The sequence below is a fragment of the Delphinapterus leucas genome, chromosome 9 (genome assembly GCF_059928025.1).
Source record: "Delphinapterus leucas isolate spDelLeu-1000000601 "Yukka" chromosome 9, BTC_Dleu_Yukka2, whole genome shotgun sequence".
In the NCBI taxonomy this organism is placed as follows: domain Eukaryota; kingdom Metazoa; phylum Chordata; class Mammalia; order Artiodactyla; family Monodontidae; genus Delphinapterus; species Delphinapterus leucas.
In genome coordinates, this window is record NC_143137.1 from 43902256 (window position 1) to 43921945 (window position 19690).

Here is a 19690-nt window from a genome sequence, read left to right on the forward strand (position 1 = left end):
TATACAGTTCCTTAGACGCGGGTTCTGAGGAAGACCCACCTCCCGCTCCCCGGCGGGGACGCAAGCCATGCCCCTCCCACTCCTTTCTCAGTTCCCGCCGCTCGTGGGTGGGGCTTTCCTAGGAGGCGGGGCTCGGGCGGCGCGGGGCGGGGCGTCTGGGTTGGTCTCTGGGGCGGAGCATCCGAGGCCCGAGCCACCCAGCGACCTCTTCTCTTGATCCGGAGGCGCAGGAGGCCCCGTCCATGGACCAAGCGGCCATGGCGAGGGTGAGCGCGGTAGCAAGCGCCAGTGTGTGCGCCCTGGTGGCTGGGGTGCTGCTGACCCAGTACATTGTTACCTTGAAGAGGAAGGAATATGAACTGTGCGTAGGACACCCGGAACGTGCTGTTCTATAACAACAGCGCTGGAAAAACACTACCTGATTGCTTTCCCTTGGTTTTCTTCTTGATTCTGTAGACCAACTTCTTTCTGCAACACAATTACATTTTCTTTGTTTGTAAATCACAGCTTCCAAAGACTATATCCTCCTTCTTGACTGGATTTGGATGTCTTATAAGATATCATACAGGTCATTTATTGGCCCAGGTAACTTCCATCGTTATCGAGCGCAAGTTTGTGTGCCCGACACACAGTGAGGCCAAACAAACGCAAATGTTGGAGCTTGGAGCAGAGAAAGGTTTATCGCAAGGCCATGCCAGGAGAACTGGTTGCTCATGCTCAAAAAAAAAAAAACCCTGAACTCTCTGAAGAGTTTCACCAAAGCAGTTTTAAAGGCAAGGTGAGGGAGGGGCGTCCCAGGGTATGTGATCAGCTACTGCACAACTCTCTGATTGGTTGATGTTGAGGTAACTGGGTGGTTAATCTAACATTATCAATCCTTAGGTGCCAGAAGGTCTGGGGGCTGGGGCTCATGATCATCAAGTAGTTAATTTCTTCCACTTGTGGTTTTTACCAAATGAAAAACTCAGGAAATATGCATGAGATACTATTATCTGGGTACTTCCAACAGGAGCTATAGCAGAGTATATGGGGGAGGGGTCTATCCCGAAAGGCCCCCACAGGGTCCTGATCTGTTACACATGAATGGCTGAATCATACATTCATGCAACAATTTTAATTGGCTTCATTCTTAGAGGAAGAGGTCATTTCCAAGTTCCAGAACATATATCAGCATAATTTCACATGTCTGTGCATAGCTTCTGTGTGTTTGTGTTTTCTTGAATAAATTTGAAAGAGCTCTTCACTTTGGGTTATTAACAACTGAATATTTTGGCAAGCATTTCCCTTATGCAGTTATTTTTAATTCCTCTGCAGCTTCTTCCATTATTTCAAGGCTGAAAAAATTATATATCAGATACAGTTTCAAAGCACAACCTAGTTAAGCACCTTACAGTTTTGCATCCTGGCTCCATGACCTACTAGTTCTGTTTCCTTGGGCATGTCAGTTAACTCTCTGGGCCTCATTATCTGTAAAACAAGGATAATACACATGGGTATTACGTACAGCACTTATTACGATTTTAAAAATTAAATCAACTCCCATTAAGGGCTTAGCTCAATGACCGCATAAAAAGTGCACAGTGTATATTAGCTTTTCTTTTCCATAACCCAAACCTTATCTGAATACAGTATACTACACTGACTATACATAGCATGGATCACATGTTCTGGAAAATTGGAGAATTTCTGTGGAAGCCTTGCTTTCTTCCAAAACTGGATGAATCCTACTAACATGTAACGAGCAGCTCCTGTACGCCTAGACACTGGGGGAATACGAAAATTACTTGCACAGGTTTCCCGGCCTCCAGGGACGAAGATCTCGAGGGGAGGCGCCCGACCCGGAGAGGGGCTCAGCCACGCGCAGAACTGGCTCAGGGTCCCGACAGAGCGTCCTCAGCACCGAGACTCCTGGACGCCGCCAGGGGGCGCGCTCCGGCCTCCGGCACCAGCCGACCTGACTGCAGGACCCGGCGCTCCGATCAACAACTTGAGGCCGCGGTGGCCTTCGGGCTGCACGGTGCAGGCGGCCGCAGAGCGGACACCCGGCTCGGCCCGGCGGGACGCGGAGCGGCAGCGGGAGGGGGCGCTGCGGGGCTAGGCGTGCGCAGCGCAGAGGAAGTACCGTCTTCGCCGCGCCGGCCGCCTCAGCCGCGCCGCACGGGGCCGCTTCAGCCGCGCCGCGCGGGGCCGCGATGTCGTCCGGACACGGGCGCGACGACGCGGGGGCAGGGGGCGCGCGGCGGCCGCGGGAGCCTCCGGAGCAAGAGCTGCAGCGCCGCCGGGAGCAGAGGCGGCGGCGGCACGACGCGCAGCAGCTGCAGCAGCTCAAGCACCTGGAGTCCTTGTGAGTCCGTCACGCCCGCCCCCGACTAATGCGAGGAATGGGGTCGGGGCCCGGGGTCGCGCGGCGGGGCCCGCCCGGCGTTGGAGACCTGCGAGTGGGCAGGTGGGCCCGTCCCCAGCGAGCCGGGTGCGGGTTTTGATCCCGGGCTGCGGGACGCTGGACTCTCAGCCTTTGGAGGAAGAGGGGGGAGGCTCCATCCCCAGGCTCGTCCCGGGCGCGCGAGGCGGCGGCGGGCGGGCGCTTCTCCGCCGGAAACGACGGTTTTATTCCTCGTGCGGCGACGTCGGTGTCGGTCAGGATTTGAATACGGAAGAAGTGCGGCTGCGCCCTTGGGTCCTTTCCCGTTTCTCAGTTCAAGGGGCTCGCTTTGAACTGGGTAAAATCCCTATTCTTTTCATTTAGTGCTGTTAACTAGGGAGGAAAAAGCCCAGTCCCGTAACATGAGTGCGCGGTGAGGAAGGGAAGAATAAACGTGGGGTGAGGGCCTGGTCCCTGACTCTTCGGGAGGAGCTGTCAGGTAGAAGAGAGCGTGGACTTCTCTCTCGTCCCCAGGATTTTTTTTACCAGGGTTAAGGGTGGAAGCTACAAAGAGGTCAGTTCCAGCTCAACAAGAAGAATTAGGACTAGAGTCATAGATTCTTGCTGGTCAGCGTGGCCTGACCTAGGAGGCACTGTACTCCCCCAGCTACCCGGGAGAGAGTCCAGATAACCCCTGAGAGAAGGGTTGGTTGTAAAGGAGATTTAAACATCAGGTGGAAGGTTGGATTAATGACCCTTGCGGTTCTTTTCTGTGTTTCTGTCGTTCTGTAATCAGCTTTAGAAGTCTGATTTTACTAAGTTTGGTGTTCACTGAGTTATCTGAATTATTTGTTTTAGGCACTTCCCATTACCTACCTTCTCATGATTGCTGAGACAGCATGAAAAGCTCTTAAAGGGTTAATCCTTCATTATTAACCGCTGGGAGCTTTGGCACAAAATGCATACTTCCTCGTAGCCTGGCCTGCTCTTTTCAGTGTGGCTCTTGAGCTGAATTTCATTTCAGTGGGCAGTGGTTGTGGATTGCTGGCATCCACGGTCCTGGCCCCTTCAGGGCACTCTGGGAGGCTCTTTGTTGCCTGTGCAAGGCCGATGTTGAACAGCATTTCCCTAGGATAAGTTCAGGCAGGGCTCAGCCGCCCTACCCCACCCCCTAGCCCTCAGTATCCTAACTGTAGGATGCCACATAGTTGTTAATACTCTACATTTATTTTGTAGCTCAGAGCGCACTCACAGACATCCTTTTATAACCTCCTTTTGCACATGAGAAAATGCAGGTTCAGCAGTTAAGTAACCTGATAAAGCACACACGGAACTGTAAACTAACAAAACTAAAGAGAAACCGGGGTGTCTGATTCTCAGACCAGTGGGATTTTTCAGTTCAGAGATTTTAAAAGTTCTGGGCTGTTGACATATTTATAGTTTGGCTAGTTCAGAGGCTTCTTTCCTTTTAAATGGAAGTCTGTATTTCCAGAATAATACTTCAACGTAGTTTAAACATCAAATAGTATGAAAAGTCTAATTTCAAAAAATAGTGGTTTGTATCTCTACTCACACTCCCTGTTCCTTTCCCTCCAACCAAGGCTTCAATGGGGAAACTTAATTTTTTCTCTGGGATTTAACTATTTCTGAATTATATGCTTTTACTGCTTTTTTTCGATTGAATAGTAAATGTTACCTATTAAGCTCATGTTATAGTAGATGAGGGTTTAGTTCTCTTTCCCTTCCTTTCTTGTCTCCAGCCTTGTATCTCCTCTCAGGATTTCTGTGTGGCTTCTAACCTTTTTTTATTTCTTTAATTGTCATTTTAAGAGAGTCTGGGAAAGGAAGACAGATAAGTAAGTTGGTCAACCAGGCATGTTAAGTTCCACTGTGGTTTTTTACAAATGGAATTCAAATCCTTTTGCCACCTGGTATGCCCTCTTTAGTTACCCTCACACTCCTCTGGTCATTTTCTTAAACCTGATCTTAATTTTTCTTACTCTTACCATACCTGTCAGGCCCCCAAAGGCATCTGAGTCTTCCACACATGCTCCTGTCCATTTTCCAGCTCTGTCACTCAAGTGCTCCTGGGCTACTGGGCATAACAGAATGGACATTTTGAGTATATGTGGAGTTTCATCTCTGCCTTCCAGCCCCCATAGGGCCAGGCTACAGGAACAACTGGGATGGAGTATGCTTACGTGAAGGACTCTTCCAAAAGAAATCCTACCCCGACACTCAAATACACAAAGAGTATTATTACGTACTTGGCAAAATAAAGATTTTTTTGTCCCATGCCTATTTAGGAGATAATCTCTTATCAAAATTTATCTTAATTTAGTCTTCATACTGCCCAGGGCAACCTGTCACAATCTGAATGATATAATGACAAGGATTTACAGATGGCACAAAATAATGGGCCTCCACTAACTTTTTTTTTTTTTTTTGAGGATTTATTACAAAGATAATGCACAGCTGTCACAGCACAGAAGCCAAGCTACTCAGTAAACACACTCCGATTCTCATTTCCAAATCTGTTATTTTCAATAGTTAAATATTACCTTAATCTTTGAGAAATATCTTTTTAACATGCTACCTAAACTAATGAATTATTTAGCCCTAGGAAAAAAATCAACCACATTCCTTTACACTTGTGGAAACAGTTCTAAAATGGACTTTTTTAGGGAAGTCCATTGCTAATAATAACAGATTTCAAAATGTGCAGCTCCACGGGCTTCCCTGGTGGCGCAGTGGTTGAGAATCTGCTTGCCAATGCAGGGGACACGGGTTTGAGCCCTGGTCTGGGAAGATCCCACATGCTGCGGAGCAACTGGGCCCGTGAGCCACAACTACTGAGCCTGCGTGTCTGGAGCCTGCGCTCCGCAACAAGAGAGGCCGCAACAGTGAGAGGCCCATGCACCGCCATGAAGAGTGGCCCCCACTCGCCGCAACTAGAGAAAGCCCTTGCACAGAAACGAAGACCCAACACAGCCAAAATATAAAAATAAATTAAAAAATAAAAATAAAAAAGAAATGTTCAGTTCCATCAATTTTTTTTCTATCTAGGCAAAAACATTTACATATTTTTGAGGAATTCAGATAGTTTGACCATGTTATTTATACAACTCCTATGGCAAAAATAAATTATTGTCGGATTACTGGATATTTACATAGACTTTACCACCTCCCTTCCAAACTCCCTTAAGTCCCAATGCCTAAGACATAGCATTAATGTTTCTAATGAAGGACTGCTGATGGACCATATCACCTGCCCAATTTATGCAAATTTCCATTATTCCTCCTAAAAGAGGCCTAGGCCTATGACATGCGACAGCTTTCCATTGGAAAATATTTTAAGAATTTGCTTTGGAAATACCATACCTAAAAAGCTTTGTACTGTATCTAAAAGGCTAATTCTACTTATACCCAGTTGTTTATTGTGTAATCTTCAGGGAGTAAATCTTACTCTGTCCCTTTAGAAGGGCCCTGGATTAGTGACAGTGTGGGTGAGGATGGACACTAGACGCCTCCATCATAATCCTTATTTGGAAGAGTCCAGAGATGTTTGCAAGTCCAGGTTGGTACCTGCTATAAATTGGAGGTTTCCACAACCCCCTCCTCTAGTTTGGTTAATTTGCTAGAGCAGCTCATAGAACTCAGGAAAATGTTTTACTAACTGGATTACTGGTTTATTATAAAAGGTTATAACTCAGGAACAGCCAGATGGAAGAGATACATAGGGTAAGGTATGTGAGAAGCTCTGTAGAGTTTCCATGCCCTCTCCAGGTATGCCGCGCCTTCACGTGTTCACCAATCCTGAAGCTGTCTTAATGCCATCCTTTCGGGTGTTTATAGAGGTTTCATTACATGGGCTTGATTGATTCATCATTGGCCATTAGTGATTAATTCAACCTTCCTGGAGGTGGGGCTGAAAGTTCCAGTCCTCTAATCACATGGTGATCTGCTAAGCCTCAGAGGAGGTAGGGATAGATTTGCTGAACCCTGATCTACCACCTCTGATATACCTCACTGCACCCCACAGGCCTGCAAGTCTTATAACTGCCCAGCCACAAGACCAAAGAAAGAGCCTGGAGGTAGCAACAGAGACACTGAAGGTTTCTTGGATAGGGGATCTTATAAGTCTGAAGCAAAGTCTTGGAGCAGCACCCCGCTGTGTACAGCAGACAGCAGTCAGGACACAGACAGCAGTCTTTGCTTGGGGGGTGGGGAGGTTTACCAGTTATAGTGGGGATTGACATCAGGTTGGCTCATCAGTTACCAGGGAAACCAGCAGAGAGGTGTGTCCCTCACAGCCCCTCAGGTTATCAGCTGTCACAGGGCAGAGGTTTTCACTTTGATAAACTATCCTAATGGAGCTGTTAGCTGGGGCGGGGCAAGCACAGAGGCAGTTATTGAATAAGTTCTGTGATTAAGAGGGAAGGTCAGTCATGCAGGAAGGTGTAGGTGAAGCACAGGGACTGATCAAATAGGGGATATAAAGAGAGCCAAAGAACAGCCATCTTAGGTGGCATGATCCTATACCAGCTCACCTGCATGGGGAAAAGGCAGTGATCCCTGGAGCTAGATGTTGAAGAGTCGCATGGCCTAGAAAGGTAGTAAACCCGGCTGGGGATGATGTCTGTAGAAAGTCCACTGCCAGGTCTATGCCCACCTCCTCTTAGGAGCAGCTGGTAAATCCCCATAAAGCTGCAGATCTGTAAAAAGATGTGAGGGTTGGCGAGGCCTCTCTCTTGGGTCCCGATCTTGGCCTTTATGATGCTAGTGCCTAATCTTGAGCTGCCTCATGAGGCTACTAAGAGCACTAACTTTTCTTCAACAGAAGAGGCAGAAGCCAGCATTGTGGAGTGCCTTTCACATGTTGGCTGTGAACTATTTACCCATGAGGAAATTGAGGCTCTGGGGGTTTAACTAACTTGCCCAAGGTAGACAGCAGTGAGAGTGGATCACAATTCAAAGTAAAATTTTTTTACCTGCAAAGCCCATTCACACTGATTTAGAACTGGAAAACATTCTGGCTGGGATATGGGGTTCTCTACTCCAAAAAAACAAAACATCTCCTTTATCAAGACAGTTCTAAAGAATGTCTAAAGAGAAAAATGATACAATTTGTTAACGAGTTTGATGTCCTTAATTCAAAGGAAAACAATCCATGGACTGAGAAGTACAGCACTTCACATGCAGTGGAACACTCTTCCCAGGGATTTTGGACAAGAGCGGGTTTTATGGGGCCTTATAAGCACTTCCTTATAAGACTAGCACGTCCTTTTATCTAGGGTCAGATAAGCTAAGTTAAGCTGAGTTGGAGGATCGTGATTGGGGTATTCCAGATTTCCTTGACAGTGAGGCATTTCCCATTAGTTCAGGCTGACTTAGGTTTAGATTTGTGACATGAGCTGGGCCACTGGGGAGGCCTCCACTCTGGGGGTCCCAAGCTACAAAGTACCTTTGTCAAGAATTACATGGGTGTTTCTGAGAGGAGTTTCAACTTCATGGCTTTTCTAGATTTCATTTAGGAGTACCCTTATCCCCTTAGTTCTCCCTTCTGGTACTTAGCACTAAGCCTGGCATGATTATTGTTGACTGGTTACTTCTGCAAGGAGTAAGTTTTTAAGTTGAACCTTCAATATCTCCTGAAAATTAAGTTTAGTTTCTCCTAATATACCTGTTTTTTTTTGGTAGGTGGAAATAGCAAGTTGGTTAGAGCAAGAGTGAGGATTTAATTACTGAAACAATTAGAGAAATAACATTGAAATTTTAAAACAAAAATGCAGCCTGTATAACTCTATAGCAGAAATGAGCTCCTATTAGCATATTTTTGGCCTTTTTTTTTTTTTTTTCCTATGTCCCAAGTTACCTTTGGTTTATCTCTCAGACCTTTATTAGCCTGGGCTTATACCAACATAGGTGTAAGGAAGATGACATTAATTTCATTTTTCTTTTGTAACTAAAAAACATTGAGGCAGTGTATTTGCATGTAAATAAATGTAAGTGAAAAATAAAGCTCCCTCCCTCAGGTATCCTATATATATATAATCTCCCTTTTCCCATAACACAAATAGAACCATACCAAACACACTGTCCTATACACTACTGCTTTCTTTAACTTAAACAATTTTTGACTAGTTTGGGGATAATTAGTATCTATTTGACTATTAGATAAATGATTAACCATTTTAGAATTTATTATTTTCACTGTACAAAATTCAAAAAATTAATCATCTCTGAACTCACCTTCTGTGTGTAGCAACTTTGGGACTCCCCCATTTCCAAGTTGTTAGAGCCAAGATACAGTTTTAAACCAGCCACAGCATCCTGATGCCCTCTCCCAGTAAAATTTCGTTATAGAGGCATTGAAAAGACCTCAAATGTTCAGTTGTTCTGCCTCTTTTTCCAACTACTTTCTTTTGGCTGCATCGTATGACATGAGGGATCTTAGTTCCCAAACCAGGGATTGAACCCGTGCCCCCTGCATTGGGAGGACAGAGTCTTAACCACTGGACCACCAAGGAAGTCCCTCCAACTACTTTTCTTTAAGAAGGAGGTTGTGTCAATTAGGCACTCATTTAAAAGCCAGACGCCCATGCTATGTGCTGCATGGCCTGGAATGTGTCAGTACTTGAAACTGAACATAATTACACCTGAAAGTGATACAGTGTTATATGTCAATTATAGCTCAATTTTTAAATTTTAAAATTGATTTGTTTAAAATGAACCCTAGCATTGGATGCTGCTTTTCTAGATTTGGCATCCATCAGCCTTTTCCAGAAGTTCCAGCGGAGTGATGAGAAGTGGAAATGAGTTGGGAGCACAGGCATGATTTGTATCCTCAGGACCCTGGGGGTCTGAGAGCTCTCTCTGTTGGTGGAAGGGGAAGTACGTTTGCACACTATCAGTCACCTGCCTCTCCAGCGGTAGTTCTTCATTGAGTGCCAGCCTGTCGTCCAGGCACCAAGCAGGAGTCCTGCATCCCTGAGTCCCAGGAGGTCAGTAGGGGCATAAAGGGCAGTCAGAGAGCTGCGCAGCGATGGCAGCCCAGCAGCCCACTCTGCAAACAGGATAGGCCAGTTAGGAGGATCTTGAATCCGGAGCTTATGGGGCTGGGGGAGGGGGGGGGCAGGCGAGGTAGGAGGGGGAGCCTCTGGGACAGATCACCCTCCCCTCCTTCCCCTACAACAGGCCCTTCCCTCAGGCTTTGCTCCCTCGCCTCTGCACAGCCCCCACCCTTGTCAGAACAGATCACTCACACACCCCCACCCCCATGAGCCTCTCAGTGTTATGGAAGGTGGAAGTTATGGTAGGTAAATCAACCAACAACTGTAATGACAGGCTGGAACCATAATTTGTTCAAGGCTCTTGTTACCTCACATTTTCCCTGCAATCTCTTGCTTTCCCTTCTTCCAAAAATAAGATCATTGTCCTAAGACACCAAGTTAGTTATTATTTTGGTGAATTTAAGTGCTATATCCCAGCAGGATATGGTATAGCATCAGTTTATTTATATAAGATCTCTGACTGCTAGGCATATTTTATTAACTATGTTAGTTATAATATGGTTTTAAGTTCTTACTAAAAATATCCTTTTTATTTTGGTCTGCAGTTGCCTTTTGCTGATTGAGATGTGTTACATTCCTATGAACATGGTTCATGACTGGTGTTTTCTTCCTTTCTAGTTATGAAAAACCTCCTCCTGGACTTATCAAGGTCAGTGTGAAGTTTGTACTTTTGGTTTTTCTCTGAGACAGATTTGACTCAGTGCTCAGACTCAGTCACTTACGAAAAACAGCTGCATAAGGTTTGAACCTCCTTTTATGATAGTTCTGTGTCTTCCCTGCAGATGGCAGTCGGTTCATGCACTTTGGGCTTTGTCACAGCCTGTGCCTTCACAGAAATTTAATCAGCCTTGTGTCTGTCCCCTAAGAAACCACTGCAGGCCCCCCGAGTGTTCCTCAGCGCTCACTCCCATTTTTTCTGTCTCACTTGTGACTGCATCTCCTCAAAGCTCTCCTGCCCCATGTTCCTTCTCTGACCGCCCCCCCCACCCCCGGTGCTGATTTCTTGAATGTCATCAGCTCAGAGAACACTGGACTCTGAGGAGACGTGAAGCTCATCCAGTCCAGCTCTACCTGTTGCAGGAGTCCCTCCTCCAGCACCCTGGCCACAGTGTCAGTGTCTTTCTGCAGGAGCGAGACTTAGAGGACTTAAGGCCAAAGTAACCTTTTCTTTTTGGTAACTTTCAACTTAAGAAAAAGATTTTTAGAAAACATTTTTCCATTATAAATTTAGTATTCATGGAAACTTGAAAAAATCATAAGGTAAGGGCTTCCCTGGTGGCGCAGTGGTTGAGAGTCCGCCTGCCGATGCAGGGGACACGGGTTTGTGCCCCGGTCCGGGAAGACCCCACATGCCACGGAGAGGCTGGGCCCGTGAGCCATGGCCGCTGAGCCTGCGCATCCGGAGCCTGTGCTCCACAACGGGAGGGGCCACAACAGTGAGGCCCATGTACCGCAAAAAAAAAAAAAAAAAAAAAAAAAATCATAAGGTAAAAAAACAGCATCTTAATTATATAGTGCAGTTATTTGGTAATGAAAATACATCTCAAAAATACGGCGTGTATGAGATTATAAAACATGACAGTGGCCTTCAAGGTCTAATAATCTATTTTACTCTAACACATTGTTCTTATTATTCCAGGAAACCTTACTTGTTTAACTCTATATTCTGCCTCATTCCACAAAGCTTTTAAGTTAGCAGAAAACCTTTTGTGATCTTAGAATCTAATTTTTGTGCTCTAGAATCAGAATTTGGAGCTCACAGATCAATCCTATGTAAACACTATAACTCTTCTCTAAGAACAGCTACTTTGTTTTCATGGTATAGCTAGCTCTTCTAGTATAGTTACTTCCGTTTTTTCTGTCAGTTATGATTTGTCTTTCTTTCTAGCTCTTCAGGGGGTAACTTATGATGACATTGGGATCTCCAGCCCATGAGAAAGCCAGGCAGGGCTGTGTTCTCAGACAGGTGGGAGAGAGTTCCGGTGCTTTTTTGCCACACAGCTTACACACTGTTTCCTTTTCAGGAAGATGAGACTAAGCCAGAAGACTGTATACCAGATGTCCCAGGCAATGAACATGCCAGGGAATTTCTGGCCCACGCACCAACCAAAGGACTTTGGATGCCACTGGGGAAGGAAGTCAAAGTCATGCAGTGTGAGTGTGGAAGGGTTTCAAGTAACACCCTCAATACATGCAAGTTATAGACCACCGTTTACAAACGAGTTCACTTCTTTTAGTTCATTCTCACCACAGCCCTGCTAAAGTCAGGGCATGATCTCTGTGCTATATATGAGGAAGCCGCCTTGCATATGTTATTAAGTGTTCTGGGGTAAGAGGCAGTGCAGTGCCTAGACTCCAGGGCTTCTGGCTGTAAGGGCAATGGTCTTCCACAGGGCCGTAGCTGCCTGCGGAGTATACACTTCAGTAATATTCCTGTAACAGAAAGGATATTGCATGTAGAAATGCCATGGGGGACAAGGGATGCATTGGAGGGTGGTCCCTTGGGTCTTGCCTCAGTCAGTCATCCTCATCAGAGGTGTTGAGGTTTTATCCAGGTAACCTGAGAGGAGCTCTGGGCCACAGAGGGTGTGTCTGGAACAGGTAGAGCTCTGTGTGCACACCCTCCACCGCACCAGAGCAGAAGCATCTTCATCCAGCGTAAGGTGGCATTTGAAGATGGGATACGGCTGCCTTTAAAGACATTTTTTTGTACAAAGATTCTTCACGCACATAATTAATATAGCGGTTCTCAGCCCCTTTCCTTCATTCCCCTCACCTAAAAGGCGACCACCTCAACCTCTTTTAGGAAGGTTATTTTGAAGTTTATCCCTATGTATCTATAAAGGTTTTTGGGGTTTTTTTAAATTAATTAATTTGGCTGTGTTGGGTCTTCGTTGCTGCACACAGGCTTTCTCTAGTTGCGGCGAGCGGGGGCTACTCTTGATTGCGGTGCGCGGGCCTCTCACTGCAGTGGCCTCTTTTGTTGCAGAGCATGGGCTGTAGGTACGCGGGCTCAGTAGTTGTGGCTCACGGGCTTAGTTGCTCCGTGGCACGTGGGATCTTCCCAGACCTGGGCCCGAACCCATGTTCCGTGCATTGGCAGGCGGATTCTTAACCACTGCGCCACCAGGGAAGTCCCTATCCCTGTGTGTCTAGATAACAGGATTACATTCCTGCCCCTTGATTTTTCAGGTTTCTTCATTATCTGTTGACTTCTTCCTATAGAAGACAAGAATTCAGCTCTTTTTTTCTTCCTCCATCCCATCTCATACACATACCCTTCCTATATCTCATTGTCCCAGTAATAGTTATATCATAAATTTAGTTAAGTAAACCCTTTGTGTTTATTATTTTCAGAGTTGAATCACATATTAAACTGATTACATTTCTTTCTTTTTTCTTTTTTTTTTTTTTAAATTATGGTTAAAAACCACTCCTCTCTGTGATAGGGTAGTTAGTTGTGCTTCACTTACCATTTTACAGTTCTTTTCATTGACTTGCAAATTAAAAGTGTTTAGTCTGGACCAGAACCAGTTTTACATGAAGTTAATGAAGCTTAACCTTTAGGTTCCCTTGTACCTTCCAAAGGTCTTTGGAGTCCCACCAGTGCAGTCATATGGTTCTTTCTTTCTATAAAATTTGCCAAGGCAAGACTTTTTTCCCCCTAAAGAGCCCTTCCTCTCCTTAATTTATGTAAGCTACAGACTCCACAAAACTTGGATCCATCCCAGATGGAAAAACACATGCACACATAACCCCGTATTCATTGATTTCCATGATCCTAGTGTTATCTAGAGCAGAGCTTCTCAAACTTAGGGTGGGCCTGAGATTCTGTATTTCTGACAAGCTCCCAGGTGATGCTAATCTTGCTGGTCTGTACCGTTGACCACACGTTGAGTAACAAGGATCACCTTTCCTTTAACAGAGTTTTGATCACAGATGGTATGGATCCTTCTTGATACCCACACATCAATCTGTGGCATTTAAAATCCCCCCCTTTTTATCATAAAGACAGACATGTGTTTGAAGCAGTCTACATTTGCATTAAGAGTGCATTCCTTCTTCCCCAGGTGGAAATAGTGGGGAGATAAGGACAGGGGCAGGTCAGAGAATCCCTAAACTTCATTTTTTCCCAATGGTTTCCTACTACCAACTCTCAAATAAAAATATAAAGGGGAAAACATTATTTCCCTGTCACTACATATTTTCAGTAGCTACCAGCGTGGAGCAAATTGGGCTGATCTTACCTGTAATCCCTCTTCCTGCTTCCTGACCTCCTTGGTTGGAGTTGCTTGATGCCTGTATAGTTTACTAGGTCTGCTGTAACAAAGTACCACAAACTGTATGACTTAAACGAGAAATTTATTATCTCACAGTTCCGGAGGCTAAAAGTCCAAAGTCAGGGTGTCCTCCTGAGGGCTGTGAGGGAAGGATGTATTCCAGGCCTCTCTAAAAACCCTGTCTCCCAGTAAGGTCACATTCTGAGGTACTAGAGGTTAGGACAATTCAGTACAGTGGGGAAGCAGACGGGATGACACAATTCAACCTGTAACACAGTTAAAAAACAAAAAATCACACTTTGCTTTTTGCATGGGATTGTTTAGTAAGTACTTGATTCATTTCTAAACCTCTACGATTAAAGGATACTTGAGGAAGTGATTAGTTTCCCTCTCTTTTCTGGGATCTTACATGGTTCATCCATTAATTATATTTGCTTTTAAAATTGGAATCTAATGAAGAATATCTTTAATATGATCTACTGATACCTTTATCTTGATTGAGTAAAAATGCATTATCTTACAGAAATATATCCCTTTTTCTTTGTTTTCAGGTTGGCGTTGTAAACGGTATGGTCACCGAACGGGCGACAAAGAATGCCCTTTCTTTATCAAAGGCAACCAAAAGTTAGAACAGTTCAGAGTAGTAAGTAAAACCCCAGAGTGTCAATTTACGTTTACTGGAGATGATGAATGTCGGTGAATCAGGCAGTCACCAATGAACTGGAGGTTCACATAAAATACATTCCGAAAGCCTTTAGGCCAAAGTATCTGGTGTTAACTACATCTCTGTTAAATCGAATTTGTGTGAAAGATTAGTTCATTAACAAAAAAATGCGTATTAAAATGTTATTTGCTTTTGTCTTGGGAACAGTGCTTCTTTTTCTGAAGCAGGCATTTTTATCAATTCAGTTAGTTTTTCTTTTTTTTTTTTTGGCATGCAGCTTGTGGGATCTTAGTTCCCTGACCAGGGATCAAACCTGGGCCCTCAGGAGTGAGAGCGCAGAGTCCTAACCACTGGACTGCCAGGGAATTCCCCAGTCAGTCTTTTTTTGCTTATGTAAAAAAATCATATTTCATAAATAAAATCAGGGTTCTAGTTTCCCAGTCTTTGTCTAAAGTCTGTATATTTTTCTATCATAAACTCGAAGTGTGTGTATAAACGATGTACCTCTTTAGATAACAGTAAAATCAGTCTATCATTTCATCACTTTATTTTAACAAAGTCACCTCCCAGGGTTAATTCACCATTCACTAACTGTTTTGGTCAATTTAACTATGCTATTACTGGATATATTGGGATTATCAGCATATCAAACAGGGGTATATAAACATTCTTCAAGGATTTTAAGACATTTAAAATACTGGGTTTTCATTCTACTAATTTACAGAAAATATTCTGGATAAATCACTGCTACCTGGAATGTCAACTTTTACAGTGCCTATAATAGATAATTTAATGATAAATCTCAGAAACTGAAACATATTCATATTTTTAAAATTTAGAAACCTAAATTCTAAGAATTGATCTAAGGATATAACAGAACATCAGTATGCACAAATTATTATGAATGTATAAGGATAACTTTCAGAATTATTTATATGATTAGAAAATAGAAACTGAAGAAAAGTAGGAAACAACTGCAGTGTCCAATATACAACATAAGTTACCACAACATATAAATCATATAGCTTTTAAGAATTATGTTTTAAAAGAATATGTAATGTCATAGGAAGATATTCATGAAAGCATAAGTGAAAAAGAGAATAGGGTTGTATATATAACATAATTATAATCTTCTGTAAATGATGAATAATGACTGGAAGAACCACACTAAAATATTAACAGTGGATATCCCGGCTGGTAAAATAATAGATACTTTTAACTTTATGTTTTCTTTGATATGTAAAAATTTTATAATAAACATACTTTTAAAGATAATTCACATGCCATAAACTTCATTCTGTGTATTCATATTTTTAAGTAATTTAAGTAGCTTTTAATTATACAAATATCATAAGAATAAATTTGCCTTATTTTAACAAAATGGAAACATTACAGTAAGGTTTTTCACAATTGATTTTTCAAGTCCAATCTTGCCTCTCTCCCCAGAGGGAATTTGTAGTAAGTAGCTTGAATATACTTCCAGACTTCTCTTTGGTCATATCCAGTATGTTTTTGTGTACCTATAAATGAATCATTCTTACGCATCATTTCCAAATCACTTGTTTTGCTTAATAATATCTCTTGATCATCTTTCCACATAGAACAAATAGAATTACCTCAAGATTTTTAACCTTGAGTGGTATTTAATAATGATTTTGCCATGGTTTATTTCCTTATAAAGGCTATGTAAATTATACCCTGTATTTGTATAACTGGAAAATCTTTTTTATAGCCTCCAGGAGTTTGAAATGATGGCAACCCTTAGGAAGGATTAGAACATATTAAATATAAAATCACACCACACAGGAGGGGAAAAAATTAGTTTCAGTGAAAGAGGGATTTAATTTAACAGTCTATGAAGCCTAACCTAACCATAACCTTCTCTAACCCTCAAGGCACATGAAGATCCCATGTACGACATCATTCGAGAGAATAAAAGACATGAAAAGGATGTAAGGTGAGATTGTCCAGATGATAACAATATCCTCTTAAAGTATGAAATTATATAGTTAGAACCTTTATAAATTAAAAATTTTTTAATTCCAGTATTAGAGGAGTGGTTTTAGTAAATATGGTACTTTAATTGCGAAATATTTGGAAGACAGGAATAGTCCCTGAAAAAGCCAGTGTGTGGGGAATGAGCAGGCCAGCCTGTTCTACTTGGGTTAACTTAAAGCAATGGGCTTGGCCCAGCCCACTCATGTTACTGATAGTTGACGCTGGCAACTGTAATTTATCTTCTCTAGATCTTCTTTAAAGATCTGAGCTTTTGTTAAAAATTCCTAGACAGGGTGAAAAAACAAGAGGACTTTTTTTGGGGTTTGGGGGGTATTTTTTCAAATTGGTGATACTGAACTATAATTATATATAATTATTATATATAATATATATACATAATATATATTCTTCTTCAGATTCTCTTCCCTTACAGGTTATTACAAAATATTGAGTATAGTTCCCTCTGCTGAATTATAATTGTTGAGGAGGTAGATTACTTAGTATGAACTTGAACAGTGGGGGAATGATTTAGGAAAGTATCCATCTGTTAGAAGTTATAATAGTAAGGACTATGGAAACATACAGAAACATTTAGGACAGTGAAAAGAATACAAAATAGCTTGTACACTGGTTACAGTCATGTAAAATAGGCAGGGGTGTAGACAAGAATGGGGAAAACATGCAAAAATAAGTACTGTCTTTAATGAGGTGATGCTTTGTGACATTTTTCACCCTCACTACTGTTCTTATATTTTTATCTAAAAGAATTTTTTAAGTTACATTGAATATGTTTCTTTGGTCAATCTTATGTGTTTAGGATACAACAGTTAAAACAGTTACTGGAGGATTCAACATCAGATGAAGATGGGAGCAGCTCCAGTTCCTCAGAATGTAAAGAGAAACACAAGAAAAAGAAGAAGAAAGAGAAGCATAAGAAAAAGAAGAAAGAAAAGAAAAAGAAGAAAAAACGAAAGCATAAGTCTTCCAAGTCAAATGAGAGTTCAGACTCAGAGTGACAAGAGCTTGACTTGTTCAACATTCTCTTCTCAGAAATCAAACATCGTGGCCAAAGAGCAGAGGAATGTGGAATCAGAGAGGAATAGGAGAGAGAGACACCAAGAGAGGAGGAGATTTGGTATCACAGGTGTGAATTCTCACCTACCTTCCAGTAAAGATGTGACCCCCAGAAGAGTGAGTTGTATCTTGCCAGGTGCTAGCTCTGGACAGCGGCTGATTTCAGGCTGGAAAGCTTTTCTCATTGTTCTCCTCCCTGCTGATCACTGTGGGTCCTGATTCCTTAGAAATGCCTCTGGCAGGGTGGCCAGACTAAGGGAATCTCTGAGGAAGCTCTTCCAGGTGCTGCCACAGCTTCCACCCTCCATGGTGGGGCTACTTAATGCCCTTAGATTTCAGGCTTGACTTTCCTCTGTTGTTGAGGATAATAAAAGCTCATTATTTATTTTTTTAATGTATTTCTTTTTTATTTCTTAATGCATGCATGTATGTACTCCAGATTTAAAAGGTACCTAAGGTTTGCTTATGAAAACTCGTACTACTTCCTTTCTCCCCCAGCTTCCCAGTTCCTTCTCCCAATGGCTACCAATTTTACCAGTTTCTTGTGAAGTCTTCCAGGAATATTGTATACATCACAGACAAGCAGAGGGCTTTTTTTTTTTTAACACAAATGCTATACACATTCATCTGCACGTTATTTTTTTTAACTTAACAGTATAAAACTTATTTTTTTATTTATTTTATTTATTTATTTTTGGCTGCATTGGGTCTTCACTGCTGTGCGCAGGCTTTCTCTAGTTGTGGTGAGCAGGGGCTATTCTTCGCGGGCTTCTCAGTGCAGTGGCTTCTCTTGTTGCAGAGCACGGGCTCTAGGCACGCGGGCCTCAGCAGTTGTGGCACGCACCCGCGGGCTCAGTAGTTATGGCTTGCAGGCTCTAGAGCGCAGGCTCAGCAGTTGTGGCGCACAGGCTTAGTTGCTCTGCGGCATGTGGGATCTCCCCAGACCAGGGCTGGCACCCGTGTCCCCTGCATTGGCAGGCAGATTCTTAACCACTGCGCCACCAGGGAAACCCTAAAACTGATTTTAATATTAAGTACATCCTGCGCTGCTGCATCAAAGGTACAGTGTGTTCATAATCACCTGACCTGAGATGATTTGTTGACTGTGGGAAGGGGTTCCTATAACAATAATGAAAAATCTTGTGTGGTTACATTGTATTTAACTTGCTTGGATCTTACTGCCCCAGTCCTAAGATTTTTCCAGAGTATTTGACTCAGAAAAAATTTTAAGACTATAGGGGAATTACTATTCAGGGTCAGCTACCCACATCCCAAAATATATCCCTCACTTCCTTCCTCTTCCTGTTGGTAAGTATGGCCCACCTGTGCTCTTCTAGCTTTGTGCCACAGCAGAAGCAGCTTACCTATCAGGGTGGTGCCTGCAGCTATGGGAGAGTAAGTCCTATGGGTTGCTGAGCCAAATGGAGCTAGATCTTGCTCACCGGTAAGTGTCCCTACCTATCCAGCAGGTCTCTTGCTGTTTTCAGGGTCCCAGGAACTTTCTATTCCCATTTCCAAACGCTTACCCTGGGGGTTGGATTCCCCCTTCTTTAAAGAACAGCCAATCCAAGCCCAGAATGGACCCACCTCTTACTCTAATCAATAAATCCTCCTGGGGGCTTCCCTGGTGGCACAGTGGTTGAGAGTCCGCCTGCCGATGCAGGGGACACGGGTTCGTGCCCCGGTCCGGGAAGATCCCACAGGCCGCGGAAAGGCTGGGCCCGTGAGCCATGGCCGCTGAGCCTGCGCATCCGGAGCCTGTGCTCTGTAACAGGAGAGGCCACAACAGTGAGAGGCCTGCGTACCGCTAGCTAGCTAGCTAGCTAGCTAAATAAATAAATAAATAAATAAATCCATCCATCCATCCTCCTGGTCTTGGCCTTGGAATAGTACCTCAGTAACACAATTGTCCAGATCGGAATCACTGGGGCGTGTTATTTCTGAAAATCCTGAGACCAGTTAAGTTAGGCATGCTCTAAACTTATCCTTGGCATCCTAGCTCAGCATGCACAGCATTAGCCATTTGTACTCTTCTATATGTCTCGCAGTGTTTGCTACCCATTCCCAGCCTCTTCAGGGAATTTCTTACTGTCCCATTCAGGACAAAATGTTCATTAAAAATAGGAAAGAATCTGCATCAATGATTCTCAAACCTTTGGGACATCAAAATCAACTAGAGTGCTTGTTAAAACACAGATTCCTGTGCTCCCAGAATTCTAGAGTTTCTGACTCTGGGGTG

The 19690-nt window shown here is 43.4% G+C and overlaps 2 protein-coding genes across 7 annotated transcripts in view; one reads left to right on the forward strand and one right to left on the reverse strand.

The window, feature by feature from the left end:
• Positions 1-2600, reverse strand: part of BBS9 (Bardet-Biedl syndrome 9) — a 453658-nt gene extending 451058 nt beyond the window's left edge. For 3 of the 5 annotated variants that reach the window (XM_089917019.1, XM_089917023.1, XM_089917022.1), the window contains exon 1: positions 419-2600. The gene's annotated coding sequence lies outside the window, so the exon portion shown is untranslated. The remainder of the gene's footprint in view (positions 1-418) is intronic. The other 2 variants (XM_089917020.1, XM_089917021.1) reach the window with 2 other exon arrangements.
• Positions 2083-17845, forward strand: LOC111179803 (RP9 pre-mRNA splicing factor). Of its 2 annotated transcripts, none has more exons than XM_022583693.3 (6): positions 2083-2344; positions 10054-10084; positions 11460-11589; positions 14267-14358; positions 16275-16336; positions 17195-17845. In XM_022583693.3, the coding sequence occupies exons 1-6, from the start codon at positions 2193-2195 to the stop codon at positions 17391-17393; spliced, it is 666 nt and encodes a 221-aa protein (XP_022439401.1). In that variant the 5' UTR covers positions 2083-2192; the 3' UTR covers positions 17394-17845. The 2 variants fall into 2 exon arrangements, with proteins under 2 accessions (XP_022439401.1, XP_022439411.1); XM_022583703.2 differs by having other exon boundaries at positions 2231-2344; positions 9981-10084.
• The last annotated feature ends 1845 nt before the right edge of the window (positions 17846-19690 follow it).